The sequence below is a fragment of the Phascolarctos cinereus genome, unplaced genomic scaffold, assembly GCF_003287225.1.
Source record: "Phascolarctos cinereus isolate Bilbo 61053 unplaced genomic scaffold, phaCin_HiC Scaffold_726;HRSCAF=1367, whole genome shotgun sequence".
In the NCBI taxonomy this organism is placed as follows: Eukaryota; Metazoa; Chordata; class Mammalia; order Diprotodontia; family Phascolarctidae; genus Phascolarctos; species Phascolarctos cinereus.
The window spans coordinates 400,764,083-400,782,392 of NW_027556098.1; the positions used below are offsets into that span (position 1 = coordinate 400,764,083).

At 45.1% G+C, this 18,310-nt stretch overlaps 1 protein-coding gene across 1 annotated transcript in view; it reads right to left on the reverse strand.

Moving 5' to 3' along the window:
* Nucleotides 1-18,310, reverse strand: part of PRDM16 (PR/SET domain 16) — a 646,704-nt gene that overhangs the window by 13,573 nt on the left and 614,821 nt on the right. Inside the window, 3 exon segments of the mRNA XM_078145746.1 lie at nt 74-243; nt 14,666-14,743; nt 16,297-16,466. Coding sequence (XP_078001872.1) covers nt 74-243; nt 14,666-14,743; nt 16,297-16,466 — 418 coding nt within the window.

An 18,310-nucleotide genomic window follows, 5' to 3' on the forward strand; every position in this document is an offset into this window, starting at 1 on the left:
AAATGGGGCCACAGAGAGTAGGACATGTCTGGAAAAAGACCAAACAACCAAAGGAAATCCCTGCACGGTCTACCTGGAACATTCTCATGTTCATGCTTCTTCAGGTGTCTGTCCAAGTTAGTCTGCTGTCCAAAACACCGGTTACAGAGGTGGCATTTAAAGGGCTTCTCCTTGTTGTGGATATTTCTCACGTGTCGCTGGAGGTTGGAGGAAATGCTGAATGACCGGTCGCAGTATTTACACCTGCAAGACACACCCCAGGACCCATGAGTTAAGTGGGAGAGAATAAACACCCTCATTAGTGACCAGACTCCAGGAAGCTGGGGAATGACCTTTGCAGCTCAGGCTCAAAGGCAGGGGACCCAGACCCCGTCCAGGTCTCACATTTACCTAATGAGTGTGGAAGCATTTTGTAAACCACCGTACAAACAGAAAGGATCAGTTGGGTGGCTCTGTGGATGGAGCCCTGGGCCTGGCCTCAGATACTTCCTAGTTGCATGACTTTGGGCAAGTCATTTAACCTCTCTTTGCCTCAGCTGCCTCATCTGTAATATGGAGATAATGATGGTACCTACCTCTCAGGGTTGTTGTGAGGATTGAGATATTTATAGAGTCCTTAGACAGTGCCTGGCACCCAGTAGGCACTATAGAAATGCTTGCAATGATGGTGATTATTATTTTCCATGACTTCAGTGAAGATTGGAATTCATGAATTTAGTATGGAGAATCATAGAAAAATCAGACTGCTGATGGGGGAATATGGGGATGCCCAGAGCTATAACTAGGACTGAGAACTTGGGGCTTTGTTCCAAGGTACCAGAATTTAGAGAGTGCTAACAACACTTGGGGGTCTTCCATAGTGTAGGAATGATGGAACTTTGCAACTGTTGAACAAGAATAATTTGTTAAAATAGATGCCATGGTATGATGGTGGCTCTGCTCCAAGGCCCACTAACCCATCTTCCTACATATCACCTGACATGGACGTCTTCCCTCACAACAGGGTTTGAAGGTACATCTCATGCCACAAGTACAAAGGTGAGAAAGTTGATAGCTGTGGCTCTGGGGAGTCTTCCTCTTCCCCATTATAAAAGGTTGATGGAAAAAAAAATGTTTCCTTGATACAAGAGGAGATGAGTAGTAGAGAAAGCATAGGCTGAAGATTAAAAAAGTGTATATCATAAATATGTGCTGGAATAATAATAATAATAGTTAACATTTACATAGGCCCTACTATGTGCCAGGTACTCTGCTAAGCCCTTTACAATTATCATCTCATTTGATCCTCACAACAACCCTGAGAGGTAGGGGCTATTATTATCCTCATTTTATAATTGAGGAAACTGAGGCAAAAAGCGGTTAGGTGACTTGCCCAAAGTCACACAGCTAGGAAGTATCTTAGGCTAGATTTGAATACATGTTTTCCTGACTTCAGTCTAAGCTTGGAACCCTGTCCACAAGGTCATGCTGCTTCCCACAGAATAAAAAAAAATTAGTTTGGCAAATGAATAAACACCCTCTAATGCCCCTGGCTTGTAAGAATCTGGTTTGGTTTATAAAGCTGCTGGCATTCTCTCCTCAAAATTCATTGGTCACTTGTGTATCTGTCGATACAGGCGTCCATATTGTTTCCTTTATTAGAATGTCAGCTCCTGGAGGGCAGGGGCTTTTTGTTTTTGTCCCTCCTGCACTTAGCACAGCACCTAGAATGTAGCCAGTACTTAACAGGTGGGGCTACATCCCATCAAACTCCCCAGTGGCCAGACAACAGGACAGTGGCCTTTGTGACTTAGGGGAAGTTGAGGAGGCAGCTGGGCAGGAGAATGGGCGTGCATGGGCCCTTTGCTCTGGCTGAGTTCATTGGTTTAGAGTGTGAAGGGTCCTCAAAGGCCATCCAATCCAACCCTCTCATTCCATAGATGAAGAAAAGGAGGTCTGGGGTAGCAAGTAAGAGAGGCGAGATCTCAATCCAGGTCTCTGAGTTTGTATCTCCAGTGCCCAGCACACAGCAGGTGCTTCATCAATACTTGCTGACTTCACTTTTTCCACCGCCTCTTGGTGAGTGATTCCAATCGAATGCTCAGCTGATGTGGCCTCTCTCCCCTTGCATCTCCAGACCCCTTCTTTCTTCATCACCCTACAGTGTGTACACAGTGTGGATACGGGATGTTTCCCAAAGGCCCATGGCCCCCCAGTCTTCCTGGGAACTCAGTCTAAAGGTCCTTCAGAAGTGATTGGAAGCAGTGCTGTAGGAGGCCTGAAGAGGGCAGCAGTGAGCCATGCAAAAAGCACAGGCCGAGGCTTTGTAATGAACGAGGGAACCTGGGTCTCCCTAGGCTGAACCTCTGTGACAACTCAGGAATGCACAATACAGTAGAGAGCTGGAAGGCACCTTGGACATCACTGAGCCCAATGCCCTCATTTTAAAGAAGGGGAAACTGAGGCCCGGGGTTTGTGTGTGACTTGCCCAAGTTCAAGCAGATGCAAAGTAGCAAAGTCAGGATTCCAATCCAGGATCTCTGATTTCCACTGATAAGGGACCAGTTCCAAAGCTGAGAAAATCCAGGGACCTAGGATTCTTTAGGAGCGCCCTCTGGAAGAATTAAAATAAGTCCTTCTGAATCTTTGAGACAGTGTGGCCCAACAGCCTGGGTGTCAGGACACTTGGATTCCATAGGCTCAGCTGCTAATGTGTGGGTTGGGGCCTCAGCACCCTGAGGAGGGTTCCTCATGTGCTTTGTAGCTCTAAGAGCCCAGAACCCTAGACCCAGAAGGGACCTAAGAGGCCATTTTACGGATAAGGAAACTGAGGTCCAGGGAGGTAAGGGAGGCTCACATAGTGTGTGAGCAACTGAACCTGCCACCTAGCCAGACGAAGACTTTGAATGTGTTAAAGGGCCAAGGGGCTTCCCTGGAACTAGCTCTGGTCCGATGACAAGTGGCAATTTCCGTGGATGATGGCACCAGATCGTACACTGATCATTCTTTTGCTCTCAGGGCTCTTTTGTACCACTTAGCAAGGTATAGTCACATTGCCTTCGCTATGATAGACACACAAGGACAGTTTTCCCCATTTTTCAGAAGGGAAAGCTGAGGACCAGAGATCTTGGGAGATAAATAGGTAGCTAGCTAGCTAGATGATGGATGGATAGACAGACAGATAGATGGATGATAGATGAATGGACAGATAGATGACAGATGGATAGACAGACAGGTAGATAGGTAGGCAAGCAGAGAGTCATGTTTAAAACGTATGTTTTTCTCTCAACAACCCTATAAGGCCGACAGTACAAGTAATTTTTTATTTTGGGAGATTTCAAGGGTATGCCTGTCTATCAACCAATGGGCATTTTAATAAAGTACCACGTGCCAGGCACTGTTCTGAGTGTTGGGGGTGCGCAGAAACAGTCCCTCCCTTCAAGGAGCTTATGTTCTGTAACAGCATATAGACTGTGTCTTATACACACTCTGAGAGGTCCACAGACAAGTGTATGCAGCACAAATACAAAATAAATGCAAGGCAGTTGGGGAGGGGGGACACTAGCACCCGGGCCAGAGGGGGATAAGGAAAGACTTCTTGCAGAAGATGGTTCTGGAGCTGCGTACTCTTGGAGGAAGAGAGGGATCCTATGAGGCAGAGGAGGGAGTCTGTTTTAGGTGGCCAATGCAAAGACAGGGGAATGGGAGATGGAATGCTGTGGGGATGGGTGGGGGTTTACTGGACCATAGAGTGCAGGGAAGTGCATAATACATAACAAGATTGGAAAGTGAGGTAGAGGCCAGGTTGCGAAGGTCTTTACAAGACAACAGAGCAGTTTATATTTGAGCTGAAAGCTAATAGAGAGCCATTAGAATTTTTTGAGTATAGAAGTGACGTGGTCTGACCTATGCTTTAGAAAAATAACTTTGGCAGCTGTGTGGATCCAATCAGTGCCAAACCATGCCTTTTCTACCTTCACAACATCTTCCCATACATCTCTTCTCTTTTCTCTGCTCCCACAACCGCTATCCTAGCTCTGACCTCTCAACTCCTCTATTACAATAGCCTCCCAATGCTCCTCCCTGCCTCCAGGGTCTCCCTTGTCCAATTCTTTCTCCACACAGTTGCCAAAGTTATTTTTCCTAAAGCATAGGTCTGAGCACGCCCAAAGCCTCATAAGACATGTGCTGGGCTCCTCCTTTACCACGTCCAGCAGGCAAACCTAGCCCTGGTTTAGGGACTCTGTGGATCATTTGAGGAGGCATGGTCCTGGATGACTGGGGCCCCTGGAAAGTGTCCACCAATCTGTGGGCACTCTGCTCAGCCCATTGAGTAGGGTGGTTTTCCCAACACATCAAGAATTCCCTTTGGCAGGGAGGGAGGGATGGCTGAAGTCTGAGACCATTAGGTGCCACATGCACGCACCTTCCAGATGTGTTACAGCTGTGCCTAGGATTTGATCTCAGCAACATAAGCCCATTATTTGGAGAAGAAACAGGGAGAGCTTTATGAAACACCCTTGTAAGATGCTTATAGTTTCCGTGTTCCACACTCTGAAATGTTGCTCAGTAAAATCTAGAAGGTTTGGAGACTTAGAAGACAGACTGAAAGGGGGAGGGTTTGGGTTATACTGGAAGTCCTTTTGATCTGAGGACATTTTGTCCATTCCTCTGCCTCTAGGAGCAATACATCTGCTCCACGGCAGAGAAACAAGGTTTTGTTCTTTCCTCAAATTCCTGCTGTGGTTTCTGATGGAAACTCAGTGTCAGTCCAGTTTCACAAATTCCACAGACAGGTCTGTCTTTTTCCTTCCTTTGTTCCTTCAACCCTCCCTCTTTCCCTCCCTCCTTTCCTCCCTTCCTTCTTTCCTTCCTTTCTTTCTTTCTTTCTTTCTCTCTTTCTTCCTTCCCTCTCCCTTCCTTCCTTCCTTCCTTCCTTCCTTCCTTCCTTCCTTCCTTCCTTCCTTCCTTCCTTCCTTCCTTCCTTCCCCAAACATTTATTAACTACTTTCTAAATACCAGTAGATACGAAGAAAGGCAAAACCAGCCCCTGCCTTCAAGGAGCTCACAATCTAATAGGGGGAACAGACATACAAATAACAGTAGGCGAACAAAGGTGAGACAGAAAAAAACTATGGAGGCAGTCTGCACACAGCCAGTAATGTTGAATTGAATTTAAAAAGTATGGGTGAAGGCCCTGAGGAGCCTCCCCCCTCAGCTTATTCATCTACCAAAAGGAGGTATGGAGGAGAATGCAGGCAATACAGCAAGAGAACAACATATTCACTCAACCTCAAACGAAGTGCCCAAGGAAATCAATTGCAGGCAAGTGTAGCTCCTCTGAGAGAAGCCTTTGACAATGCTTAGCAGACAGGCAGATGACACCAAGCTTTGGGGGGTTGGGGGAGATAGGTAATTGGTCTAAAAAAAGTCTTGTCAGACTGGAACTTCACATTGAATTAATGAGGATCCATATAAAGTCTTAGATTTGAATCTTCTCCACTGGTATAAGATGGGGTGTGGTAGGACAACAGTGTGTCTGAAAGAGGTTAGAGAAAGGGATAGGGGGTGCTGTCATCTCAAGAAAAGTCAGCAGTGTGATATGGCAGCATCCCAGAAAAGCTATTGTAATCTGGGTCTGCATGAAGGGAAGCGTAAGTTTTAGCAATCAGTAAGCAATAGTCTCACTGTCCTCTACCCTGGGCAGACCACATTTGGAACATTGTGTTCCATTCTGGATGTACCATTTTGGGAAGGGCATTGATAGAGTGGAGAGGGTCCAGAGGAGGAGCAGCCAGGATGGAGAAGGGTCCTGAGTCCACATCACAGAAAGTTTTGTGAAGGAACTGGGGATGTTTAACCTAGAGGAGAGAAGACTCAGAGATACATTGTGTGTGTGTGGGGGCAATAGCTGGAAACTATGGCCCATGAAGAAGGATTTAGACTTGTTCTGTTTGGTTCCACAAAGAATAAGAAGCAGGGGCATTGGGTGGAAGTTCCTGAGAGATCAACTTCATCTCAATCATTCATTGTTCATCATTTATCAATTTCGTCAAAGAAAATTTCCAATGATGAGAGCTGTCCAAACAGTGGAAGGGGCTATCTTGGTGGGGATGGGGCAGGGGGTGAGTCTCCCTTAGTGGAGATCTTCAAGCAAAGACCACTTGGCTACTTGTCAAAGATGTCATAGAGAGGATTCTTATTCAGATACAGTTTGGACTTGGCCAAGGTTCATAAACATTTTGTGTGTGTCATAAACCCCTTGGACAGTCTGATGAAGCCAATACCTCTCTCCTCAGAAGCTGCTAAATGCAAAAACAAAATGTAGAAGACTACAAAAGAAAACAATTATATTGAAAAACAGGTATCAAAATATTAAAAGAACAAATTCATGGGGCTGAGGTTAAGGGAACCTGGACTAGATGATCTCTTCTAATCTAAAATTCTGTGATTCTTTGAACTGGACCTTTAATGATCAAAATTGGATATTTCAGAACAGATATTCTGGCTCGAAAGAAGGGGCAAAGTGTAGTGTAATAATGAACTTTATGGGTTGTGAAGCATTTTACGAATATTATCTCATTGTAGTGGATAGAAAGGAAGATGTGGGTTCAGATCCTGCCTCTGGCACATGGTGGCTGCATGACCCTGGGCAAGTCACTTAGCCTCAGTGCTTGAGGCCACTCTCTAAGATGACAAACTGCAGAGAAGGTGCTGATATATGGTGGTAGGGGCAGTTTGCTCACTTGGGAATTCTCTATGCCCGTGAAATCATAGGCTTAGTCCCCATCCTCATCCCTATCTCCATCGGCTACTCAGGCCAGGCTGAGACTTAGAAGCAGCTGTGTGTGCTGAGATGGTTGGAAAGTCTTTGAAAAGTTCCACCTGCTGCCTCCTGCTTAGCTGTGGGGATCCAGGGTCAGATATGGGAAGGGGATCACAGGCTTGTTAAAATAAAAATGGGAAACAGAGGGACTAGTGAAAGGCACTGTATCTCATGTGTCTGGGGTCAGGAGAGGGTGGGAAGAGGGAGCCTATATTAAATTTGGCCTCTGAGGGCTTAGATCCTGCATCTCTCCTGGTTTTAATCTAAATAAATGACCCAGGCAGAGACGCTGACTTAAAATTTAGGGGAGCAGTGAACAGACGGGCTGCCGGGAAGTCTGACTTTCCAGGCAGCTGGGATTTGCTTTGTGAATTGACTGACAAATGGCCAGCGGAATTTATTGAGGAGCAGTCAAAAATAATACAGCACTAAACTCCAAAAGCTAATAAGCTAGAGCAAACAGTGAATAGCAATGAGCTATAACGGAAGGACTTTCAGAAGGACCTTGGAACAATCAGGGACATCCCCAAAGAACAGCTCTGGGAAATGGGGAGGTGCTTCTAAAGGGCAGCAAACAGGATGGGGGGCAGGTAAAGAGGGAAGCCACCCACTTCAGGTCTGAAGGAAGGTCACTAATGGGGAGATTGTCTGGGCTAAGGGTCCCCGGGGCCCTTGGTGAGAGGTGACCCTCCCTAGCACTTAGAAGCAGGGGACTGATCCTGCTGGCTGCAGGGGATGAGATGAGAATGACCTCAGGAGGGGAGGGAGGTAGGGAGGGATTTTTAAAAGGAAGGGTGAAAGAAAGAAGAAAGAGTGAGGGAAAGAGAGAGAGAGGTGGAGAGAAAGGGAAAGAAGAGAGAAAAAGAAAGGGAGGAAGGAATACGGAGAGGAAGAAAAGAGAGGAAGGAAGAAAGTAGAAGGGGGAAAAGATGATGATGATGGAACAGTAGATAGATAGAGAGCTGGCCTCAAAGGCAGGAAGAAATGGGTTCAAGTCCCATCTTTAACTGGGGGAGGTAGGTATCAAAGTGGACAGTGTATCTGGCTTGGTGTCATCTTCCTGAGTTCAAATCTGGCCTCAGACGCTTACTAGCTAGGTGACCCTGGGCAAATCACTTAACCTTGTTTGCCTCAGTTTCCTCATCTGTTAAAATGAGCTGCAGAAGAAAATGGCAAACCACTCCAGTATCTTTGCTAAGAAAACCCCAAGTGGGATCTCAAAGAGTTGAACGCAACTGAAAAATGGCTGAAAAACAGTAACAATAACAACAACAATAACCCACCTTTGATGGCTTTCCAACCCTGGGCAAGTAACTTAACCTCTCAGTTCACTAGGCCAGTGGGGTCAAACTCAGATAGAAACAGGGGTTACTAACCTGTACATAAAGATCCTTGTGGGCACATAGTGACTTAGATAACCACAGATTAACATTATCTATGTTTTATTATATTTTTATTCATTTTGTTAAATACATCTTAATTATGTTTTAATCTGGTTGGGAGGCATTCAGCAGTGCTATAGCCTCGTGACAACCACGAGGCTAGAACTCTACATTGCAGAGAAGGTACTGGCCTGCATTGGAAAAGGGAATTTCCTCACTTAGGGGCTCTATACATTAATGAAATCACAGGTCCAATCTTTATCACTACTACTGCTGCTGCTGTTACTCTTACTACTCCTTACTACTCAAACTCAGTCCAATAAACATTTCCTAAGCACTGGGGTTATAGTTAATAAAAAGAAAGACAGTCCCTGCCCTCAAGAAGCTTATAATCTAAAGGTGAAGACACACAAAAGGAAGCAGGAAAGGGAGAGGAAGTAGTACTGCTACTATTAGCTAACATTTATATAGCACCTGCTGAGTGCCAGGTACCATGCTAAGTGCTTGACAAGTATAGTCTTCATTCATCCTCACAACAACCCTGGGAAGTAGGTGCTGTTATTATCTTCATTTTGCAGATGAGGAAACTGAGGTGAACAGAGGCTCAGTGACTTGCCCAGGGTCACACAGCTAGTAACTGTCTTCATTTTACAGATGAGGAAACTGAGGCAAACAGAGGCTCAGTGACTTGCCCAGGGTCGCACAGCTAGTAAGTGTCTGAGGCTGGATTTGAACTCGTCTTCCTGGTTCCAAACCCAATGCTGTATCCACTGTGCCGCCTAGCTGCCCATAGTGGTGATGATGATGATGATAACATGACTAATAGCTATGGTTTCTATGGCTTTTTAATACCAGCAAAGTGCTTTGTGTACACTCATTTAGTCTCACAAGAATGTTCTGGGGTAGGTGTCGTTGTTTTCATTCCCCATTTCACAGATGGGGAAAAAAGAGGTCAGGGAATGCCAGTGACATGTCTATGGTCAAATAGCAAGCTAGTATTGGAGGGGGGAGCTGAACTCGTGTCTTTCTGTGTTCAGATCCAGAGCTTTGTTCTGCCACTCACTACCTGGCACCTTGGGCAGGTCATTTAACTTCTTCAAGGCCTCAGTTTCCCCATATGTAGCCTAGATGGCCTTTGAGGTTCCTTCTAGCTACAGTTCTATGATTTTTGACAAAAGAAAACAAAAGAAGGGAGAAAGAACGGGAGCAAGAGGAAGCACGCCAGCACTGAAAGCATCCCTGAGCCGTCAGCTGAGCTGGACTACAAAAATAAAATGATCCACCCGTCGGAGGACCATTTAAAAGCGGCCCCACACAGACTTCAGCCATATGTTAAATGCCCACTCTGCTTGGAGGTTTCAGCTTAATACAGATAACAGGGCTAGGGCTCCTGAAAGGAAATGAAAGAAAAACATACCCCAAAGAGCTGCCAAGAAGCAGCCCATCCTTGTACATGGAATCACAGGCAGATCGAGCCAACAGCCTTTCTGAGGCTCCCCTGGCTGAGGCTCGAACCCCAGGTCTAATTCACTAGCCATGTGGTTGGCATGCTCCTGATGCTAAGCACTCAGGCTGCCTGGGGGAAGCCCGTTTCTTTCCTCCTTTCCAGGTCAGGTTTTATGTCTTTCCAAGGCTGAAGTTGTGGGGTTTTGCAAAATAGAAGTGCCATTAAAACTATCTCTTCTTAATGAATGAGGCGTGAGGAGCTCTTAGCATCAGAGATGTGCAATATAATTTCAGAATGAACCAAACTGATTTTGACCTTCCACGGTACAGCATTAATAGAATTAAACAGTTATCCTCCTCTGACCCCCACTTCCCAACTCTCTTTGAGAGGAAGCATGAGAGAAGGAACAATGGGCAGGGTGTCAAAAGATCTGGGTTCAAATCCTGTCTCCAGTGTTTACTTCCTGTGTGATTTGGCTAAGTCCCTTAAATTCCCTGGGCTTCATTTTCTTCACCTGTAAAACAAAGGAGCTAGACACAACGGTCTCAGAAGTCTTTCCCAGATCTAAATCTAGGGTCCTATGAGTGACAGATTTGGAGATACAGATTCAAAACATGTCTCAAATACTTATTAGCTGTGTGATCCTGGGTGGATAACTTCATCTCCCTATGCCTCAGTTTCTTTCTTTGTAAAAAAGCAATAACATTGGTATCTACCTTACAGGATTGTTGTGAGGTTCTCGTGGGAAAATGGGCATCAAGACCTTTACCTTACAAACCTTAAAAAAATATAGAAATGTGAGATCGTTTTTTCTTCCTTCCTTCCTTCCTTCCTTCCTTCCTTCCTTCCTTCCTTCCTTCCTTCCCTCCTTCCTTCCTTCCCTCCCTCCTTTCTTCCCTCCCTCCTTCCTTCCCTCCCTCCTTCCCTCCTTCCTTCCTTCCTTCCTTCCTTCCTTCCTTCCTTCCTTCCTTCCTTCCTTCCTTCCTCCCTCCTTCCTTCCTTCCTTCCCTCCTTCCTTCCTCCCTTCCTTCCTCCCTCCCTCCCTCCCTCCTTCTCTCCCTCCCTCCCTCCTTCCCTCCCTCCCTCCCTCCTTCCTCCCTTTCTTCCCTCCTTCCTTCCCTCCTTCCTTCCTTCCTTCCTTCCTCCTTTCCTTCCTTCCTTCCTCCCTTCCTTCCTTCCTTCCTCCCTTCCTTCCTTCCCTCCCTCCATCCCTCCCTCCCTCCTTCCTTCCTCCTTCCTTCCTTCCTTCCTTCCTTCCTTCCTTCCTTCCTTCCTTCCTTCCTTCCTTCCTTCCTTCCTTCCTTCCTTTCTCTTTTCTTTTTTCTTGTTACTATTGGAACTACATTCAGGCAAATTTTTCATAATCTCTAGCAAGAATTTAAAAGGAAGGTGGTTCAAATGTCACTGAGTCTGACTACTTCAGCAAAATGAAGTAGCTTCCTGATAAAATACGTCCCCTCCACCAGCAATGTCTTTGCCCTTTCTTTAGAGGCTACATAGTACAGTATCCAAGGATTACATCGCAACATACTAGATTTGTACCAAACACTGGATTTGCTTGCAGCTAGTTGATCTAGGTTCAAATTCCAGCCTGACTGCCTGATCTTTGGGACTTTGGGTAGTCACATAATTCTTTGAGTGATAACCATTTAATAAAGTATCTGCCATTGCCAAGCACTGCACTAATTAGTGGGGACACAAAGAAAACAGTTCCTGCCCTCAAGAAGCATACATTCTATTAGTGAAACCAACACATATGCACATACATTGATACAAAATATATCAACTTATGTATATAATTGTATACAATTGCATGCAAAATATGTTAGGTAAAATATACATCCTACTGGAGAAAACAACATAAATAGATCAATGAGATAATATACATAAAGCTCTTTGCTACCTTTAGCTTGATATCAACGCTAGCGATCACCATTATTATTATTATTATTATTATTATTATTAATGCTAATAAACAAGGTAATTTGGCAGAGCTCTAGAAGCTCAATTAATTAACAAGCATTTATTAAACAGATCCAAATGCTTTGGAGGACACTAGGCTTTCTGAGATGCAGTAGAGGTGAGGAGAGAGGATGTTGTATGCATAAGTTACAAAATAGAATTTGAACTCAGGCCCTTCCCAAACTCAATGCTCTTTTCATTACAGCACAACGTTTCTCAGATGAAGCCAGGATTTACAAAAACAAAAACACAAACTCAAAAAACTTCCCAAACAATTATTGTACCCTAAGTTGGATGTCACAATTTGGAGAGTGCAAAAGAAATCAATGATAATTAAATTCTTCTAGAAACGTGGCCTTGGCTCTCTGGGGGGCTATTTCAGCTAAACACCATTCAGAAGTCAGCTCTCTATTACAGGAAAAACACCCAGCTCATTTTCTGGGAGAAGAACAGACCAAATCAATCTTTTCTTCCTTAACCTTTGTTAAGCTGTGTGTCACCCTCTTTTGGAGGAGGGAAAGCCTGAACAAACGATTGGTGAATAATTGTGAGCTTTCATTGATCACGGGGGGGGGGGGGGCGCAAAAGTGAGAATTGTAGCAATCTGGCCAGACATATTGTGGGCCACATGCGCACGGTTCACAGGGAGAGGAGAGGAGAGGAGGGTTTATGAGGGGTGAGATTCAACAGCCATACGAGGCTCCACCGGGCACGATTTAACCTTTCCCTGAGGTACTGAGGACTCCAGAGAGCGGCCAGATGTCTTAATTCAATTAGCATGTAAATCGACTAATCAGCAAGCATTTATTACGTGGATCCGATACCACACATTGGGCTAAGGTCTGGAGATATAAGGACAAAAATGAACCGGTCCCTATATGGTGGAAAGAAGGCTGGATTGGGCATCAGAGGATCTGGGTCCTTCTCTGACCCTCAGTTTCCTCCTCTATAAAATAAGGGCATTGGACTCTAAGGTCCCTTCTGGCTCTAAGGCTATGATTCTCAAGGATGGGTTGCTATGGTCAAACAATCTATCACAAAATGACTGTTGTTATTGCTGTTCAGGCATATCCAACTTTTTATGATCGCATTTTTTTTTTGGTAAAGACAATGGAGTGGTTTGCTATTTCCTTCTCCAGCTCATTTTACAGATGAGGAAACTGAGGCAAACAGGATTAAGTGACTTGCCCAGGGTCACACTGCTAGGAAGTGTCTGAAGCTGGATTTGAACTCAGGAAGATGAGTCTTCTTGACTCCAGGTCTGGCGCTCTATGCACTATGGCGCCCCCTAGCTGCCCCCACCAAGTGATTAGCCAATTCTGAGAAAGCTAACAGAGGTTTGGGCCAGGACTCTACTTGAACGTTTTCAAGGCTGGTTGAACTTAACAGTGGTTCATCATCCACTGACATAATGTCTGAGGACCCTGGGGTTGACTCCAGTGCCATGTAAATGATGCCACCAGAGAGATGTGGGACAGTTATGTAGCAAGAACAAGGGATGACAGTGGTTATCCTGTATGCTCTACTGGAATCCACACAATGTCTGGAGGCCTAGAGGCCCCCTCTTTCCTCTCCCTCATATACCATCATCTCCACTTCCTTCCCACTGGTAACCTGGACCCCACACCTGGAATTCTGAGCTCTAAACCCGTCCTGTATCCTCTCTCCACCCTGCCCCCATTCCCCACTTTCCAGCTTATTGTCTCCTCTAATTAGAATGTAAGCTCCTTGAGGGCAGGGACAGCATCCTCAGTGCTTACCACAGTACCTGGCACATAGAAGGTGCTTAATAAATGCTTGTTGACCCATTGAGTCTCCTCTTATATCATCATGCAGTCAGGTTATGGCTCTTCTAATCTTTATCCTTCCTCTGTTTATCCCCGCCTTAGCTGTTAACCTCAAAAGATTGGCGATATTTTCTGTCTTCAGCTGTGCACTAGAGTAGGGACAGTGCTAAGTTTGGAATGGGAACATCTGGGGTTGAATCACAGCTCTTGGGTGACCCTGAGCAAGTCACATCTCCTGAGCCTCAGTTTCCCTATCTGTAAAATGAAGGGGGTGGACTAGATGACATCTTAGGTGTCTTCCAGCCTAAATCTTTTATGTCTCTGGGCCAGCTACTGAAAATGAGGTTAGATTAGATGACCTTTAGGGAACCTTCCAGTTCTGGTGTCTATACTGGGGCCATGCCAGCCTGGCCTCTTAGGTGTTTCAGGTAGTCTTTAACTCCACAGGTTCCTTAGGGGACCCCAAACATTATCATTTAGTGAGGTCTTGATTCCTTCTACCCACCCCCACCTCCTTTAGAACTTAAGCTTCTTGAGGGCAGGCTCAAGGTCATGTTTATCACTGTAATACCAGAACCTATCTTAGGGTCTTACACATTGTTAGGGTTTGCTTATTAGGAAGGCGGCTAGGAGGAGGAGCACATGCTAGATTTACAGTCAGAGGTCCTGAGTTCAAATTTTGCCACTTACTACCTAAGCGATCTCAGTAAGACAAGGTAAGCCTCTGTTTCTTTCTTTGTAAAATGAGGGGGTTCTAGGATTCCCTGGATACTTGAAGTTACCTGATGCTAAAGTTCACCCTCCCGAGGCAAGAAACTGGTATCTCAGTAGAGGCCTTCAGTGAAAGTCAAAGGGGTGAATCTAATGGAGGAATTGCAGCCCCATCACACCATGTTGGTGGATGCTTAATCTGGCTACACACACACACACACACACACACACACACACACACCCCTATACTCTGGAGGAAAAAAGCAAACAAAAAAGGATTGGATTCACCCCTAAAAATGGCTGCCTCTCTTCCCCAGCTTCTTTGCAGAGGTGGGGGCTATAGAACGCAGCATAGAGCATTTGACTTTTTTTTTAATATGTTTGTTAAGTTGATTGAATTATTTTCCCCCTCTTTCTTGTTCTTTGTTATAAGGGACGGCTCTCTGGGAGAGGAAAGAGGAACGGTTACATTAAGAGACATGTAAGTGATTTAAAAACAATGGATCAACAAAAATTTAATTACATTTTTAAAAGTAGCTTTTTTTTTTTCTGGAACAGGAAAATATCTTACCTGTATGGCTGCTCCCCAGTATGCGTTCGAAGGTGTCGAGTGAGATTTGCTGATCGAGGGAAGATCTTACCACAGTACCTGGGGGAATGAATACACCATCACCCTTAGAGTCCCCAAATACCATAAAACCCTATTTGTGTGAACTCTGGTAAGGTTCTTTTGATGTGGCCTTTTCCTAGGATCCCATTTCCAAATTTAAAATTAGCTTATCCACCCATGGAAGGGACCATTGGTACAGATAATCCCCAATAGCCAATAATTTTCAAATGTTTTCCAGATGGATTAAAAATGCATTATATGATTCCCTGCCCTGCCAGCCCCCAGAAGATCTCCTTTTATAATCCTTATTAGCTCAGGGTAGGTTAGTGACCACAATGAATCACTTGGGGTATTATTCTACTTCAAGATGTCCTCACCCCAGCCAGAAATCACCCTTCCTAGCCCCCTCAAGCTACTTACAAGGTGATGAAGGAGACACAAAACAGCAGTTTGGGGATTCTGTGGTGTTCCACTATTCTTTAATTTCATTAGAATCATAACTAAGGTGGGGCAACTGGGATTTTGCACCAGGGGCATTTAAAGGGCACTGACAGCCTTTGCAATCCTATAGCAACAAAGAAACAATGGGTCCTCCTCCATCTTCCTACTCCATTCCCGAACTCCTTTCCCTGGCCACCGTTCCTTTATATATGTCAGCTCACTTATTAGAATGTAAGCTTCTTGAGGCCAACAATTGTAACACTTCTGTATTTGTGTCTCTATCACTTAGCATAGTGTTTGGCCCATAGTACACATTCAATAAATGCCTTTCTAGGTAGACTCCCTGGACTCTCTCTCTCTCTCTCTCTCTCTCTCTCTCTCTCTCTCTCTCTCTCTCTCTCTCTCTCTCTCTCTCTTTCTCCTACAGGGTCTCTGCCCACTGGGATAAATTCAAGGAGGGGTGGTGAGATTTGGGCCACATATCCCCTGCGGCTAGGGAGGGTGATGTTAAGTACTTTCCCAAGGTTACATGCTAAATGTTAGCATTTGAACCCTTGTCCTTTGACCCCAGAGCCAGGGCTTTCTCACATGGCTACTCTTTGGACACAGGGACTCATCATCAATAGCACGCATTTGGACTTTTATCATATTTGGAAGTTGGGAAGGGATCACTTTAAGCCACTCATGCTTCCTACCTGGTTTCCAAGTGGATAATGACTTTCTCCCTAGTAGAATGAAAGCTCACTGAGGGCAACAATGGTTTGATTTTTGTCTTTGTGTCCCCCAAGCCTGGTATACAGTAGGCACTTAATAAACTCATGGAATTTAATTGAGAGGAAGCCCAATGGATTAGGGGCTGAATTGGGGCAAACTTTTTCAGTTGATTAGGAGGAACATGATAACTCTGGTCTTCAAGCACCAGACCTTCACCAAGGAGGCCAAGGGTCCCTGGAAGATCTTCCCCTAAATAACAACAAAAACAAACAAACAAAACACCCAGACCGGTCAAGTGCTCAGAAGCCAACCCCCCAAAAACATCAGAGAGAATGCTTTAAGTGCTGCTGCCATGAAACTTGTGGAGCTGATTTCCCGAACATCTTTCCCGGCCCCTTCTGATGGACGCCCAGTGACTCGGCCAACCTGAAAGTTACCTGCACGTGTAACGTTCCTTGCCCTTCCGAAGGATGGGGTCTGACAGCGTTGGGGGCGGGGATCTGAAACTGAAGGGGTGGTGGGGGAGGGGCTGAAGGGAGCTGCCCGAGTCGGTCTTCATGCCTGCAAAGCCCTCCAGCTTCTCCGTCATGGTTTCAATGGCTGACATCTGCTCTCACGCAAGAAAGAAATGATGTTAGGGAGAAGGCAGTGAGCTGTCAGCAAGAGCTGGGTTCAAATTCTGCCTCTGGTGCTTACCAGCTATGGAGCTATGGGCCAAACACTTTAACCTTAGTTTCCCCATCTATAAAATGGAAATAATAATAATAATCCCTTTAATACCCTTCTCAGAGGAGAGGCTCAGATGAGTTAATGTATGGAGGATGCTTTGAAGATAAAATATTATATAAATGCTAGTTGTTAGTATATGACCCATGTCATTTCCTCAACTGTTTGACCTTGTGCGGTGTGGAGCTGCAGAACGAACAATGGATTTGGAAGAAAGGAGGGCAGGTTTAAAAACTTCAGGGTTACTTGGAAAAGGTCTGTGACAAGGGCTTTCGATGGGATGAGGCGGACCTGAGAGTGAATCCTGGCTTTTCCATGTATTACATAGGGCAACTCGTCTATCTATCTGGAAGGAAAAGGACTCTCTCTCTCTCTCTCTCCTCTCTCTCTCTCTCTCTCTCTCTCTCTCTCTCTCTCTCTCTCTCTCTCTTTCTTTCTTTCTTTCTTTCTCTTTCCCTCTCTTTTTTCCTCTCTCTCTCTCTCTCTCCTCTCTCTCTCTCTCTCTCTCTCTCTCTCTCTCTTTCTCTCCTTTCCCTCCTTCCCCTCCTCTTTCTTTCTTTCTGGTGGGAGACTGGATCAAAGGATCACAGATCTAACAACTAGAAGGGACCTCAGAAGCAAGAATAATAAAGAAAGTGAAAAAAGTATGCTTCAATCTGCACTCAGAGTTCCTCAATTCTCCCTCTTTCTGGAAATGAATAGCATTTTCCACCAAGAGTCCTACAGAATTGTCTTGGATCATTGTATTGATCAGAGTAGCTAAATCTTTCACAGTCTGACAACCTCTCTAAACAAACTTTAAAATAGGGTGAGAGGGCAGGGAAGCAAAGCGTTCCCTTTCTTCCCCTGGCTGAACCCAGTCCTCTCTTTTGGAGGCCCAGGCCCCTTATTTAAGGGATATACAGTAAGAAACATTTAGCCCCAGTCACTCATCATTGGTGGCAAAGCTTTGGGCTGTAGCTGTCCATCACCTAACAAAACACAGGCACTCAGGTACCCAAGTTGGAGGCCTTTGTCAGAACACCTGGAGATGGACTATATTGTTTCTGGTGCCACTCCTGCTTTGTTAGAGACAGCAGCTGGCAAAGAGGTTAGAGGCTTTTTAAAAACTCTGAACAGAGGCCACAGGCTGTCCTGAGGATAGAGGCATGTTTTGCTCTTTAGGGAACCACAGACTAGTTATACATTTTTTAAAATGCTGAGGAGAAGGAGGAAAAAAAAGGGAGAAAAAAGAAAACAGGAAGAAGAAAGAAAAGAAGAAGAAGAGAAGGAAATAGAGGGAGAAGTAGGAAGAGAAAATGGAGGGACAGAGAAGAAAGGAAGAAGACAGAAAAGGAAGAGGAAGAAAAAAGAAGGAAGAAGAAGAGTAAGAGAAAGGGAAGGGAGAAAAAAAGGAGGAAAAAAGGGCAAAGAAGAGGATGATGAGGAATAAGAAGAGGTTGAAACAGAGGAAGAGTAGGGTAAGGAGAGAGGAAGAAATCAAAGAGAGGTGTTAATGTAACAGAGCTAGCCTGTCTGTAATCTCAGAGATGGGCCTGGTACTCAGGAAGGCTGAGCGAGGTCCAGTGGGCAGGGCAGGGTCTCCTGTGCCTGCCTCTGCACCTGGAACAGTCACATCTCTGGGAAGGACCCCTGTTTGATCACAATATGGTCATTTCATTCACTTGATGGGGATAAATTTCCAGCTTTCAGATCAATTTCCCCCAGAGAGTGCCTTACTGTATT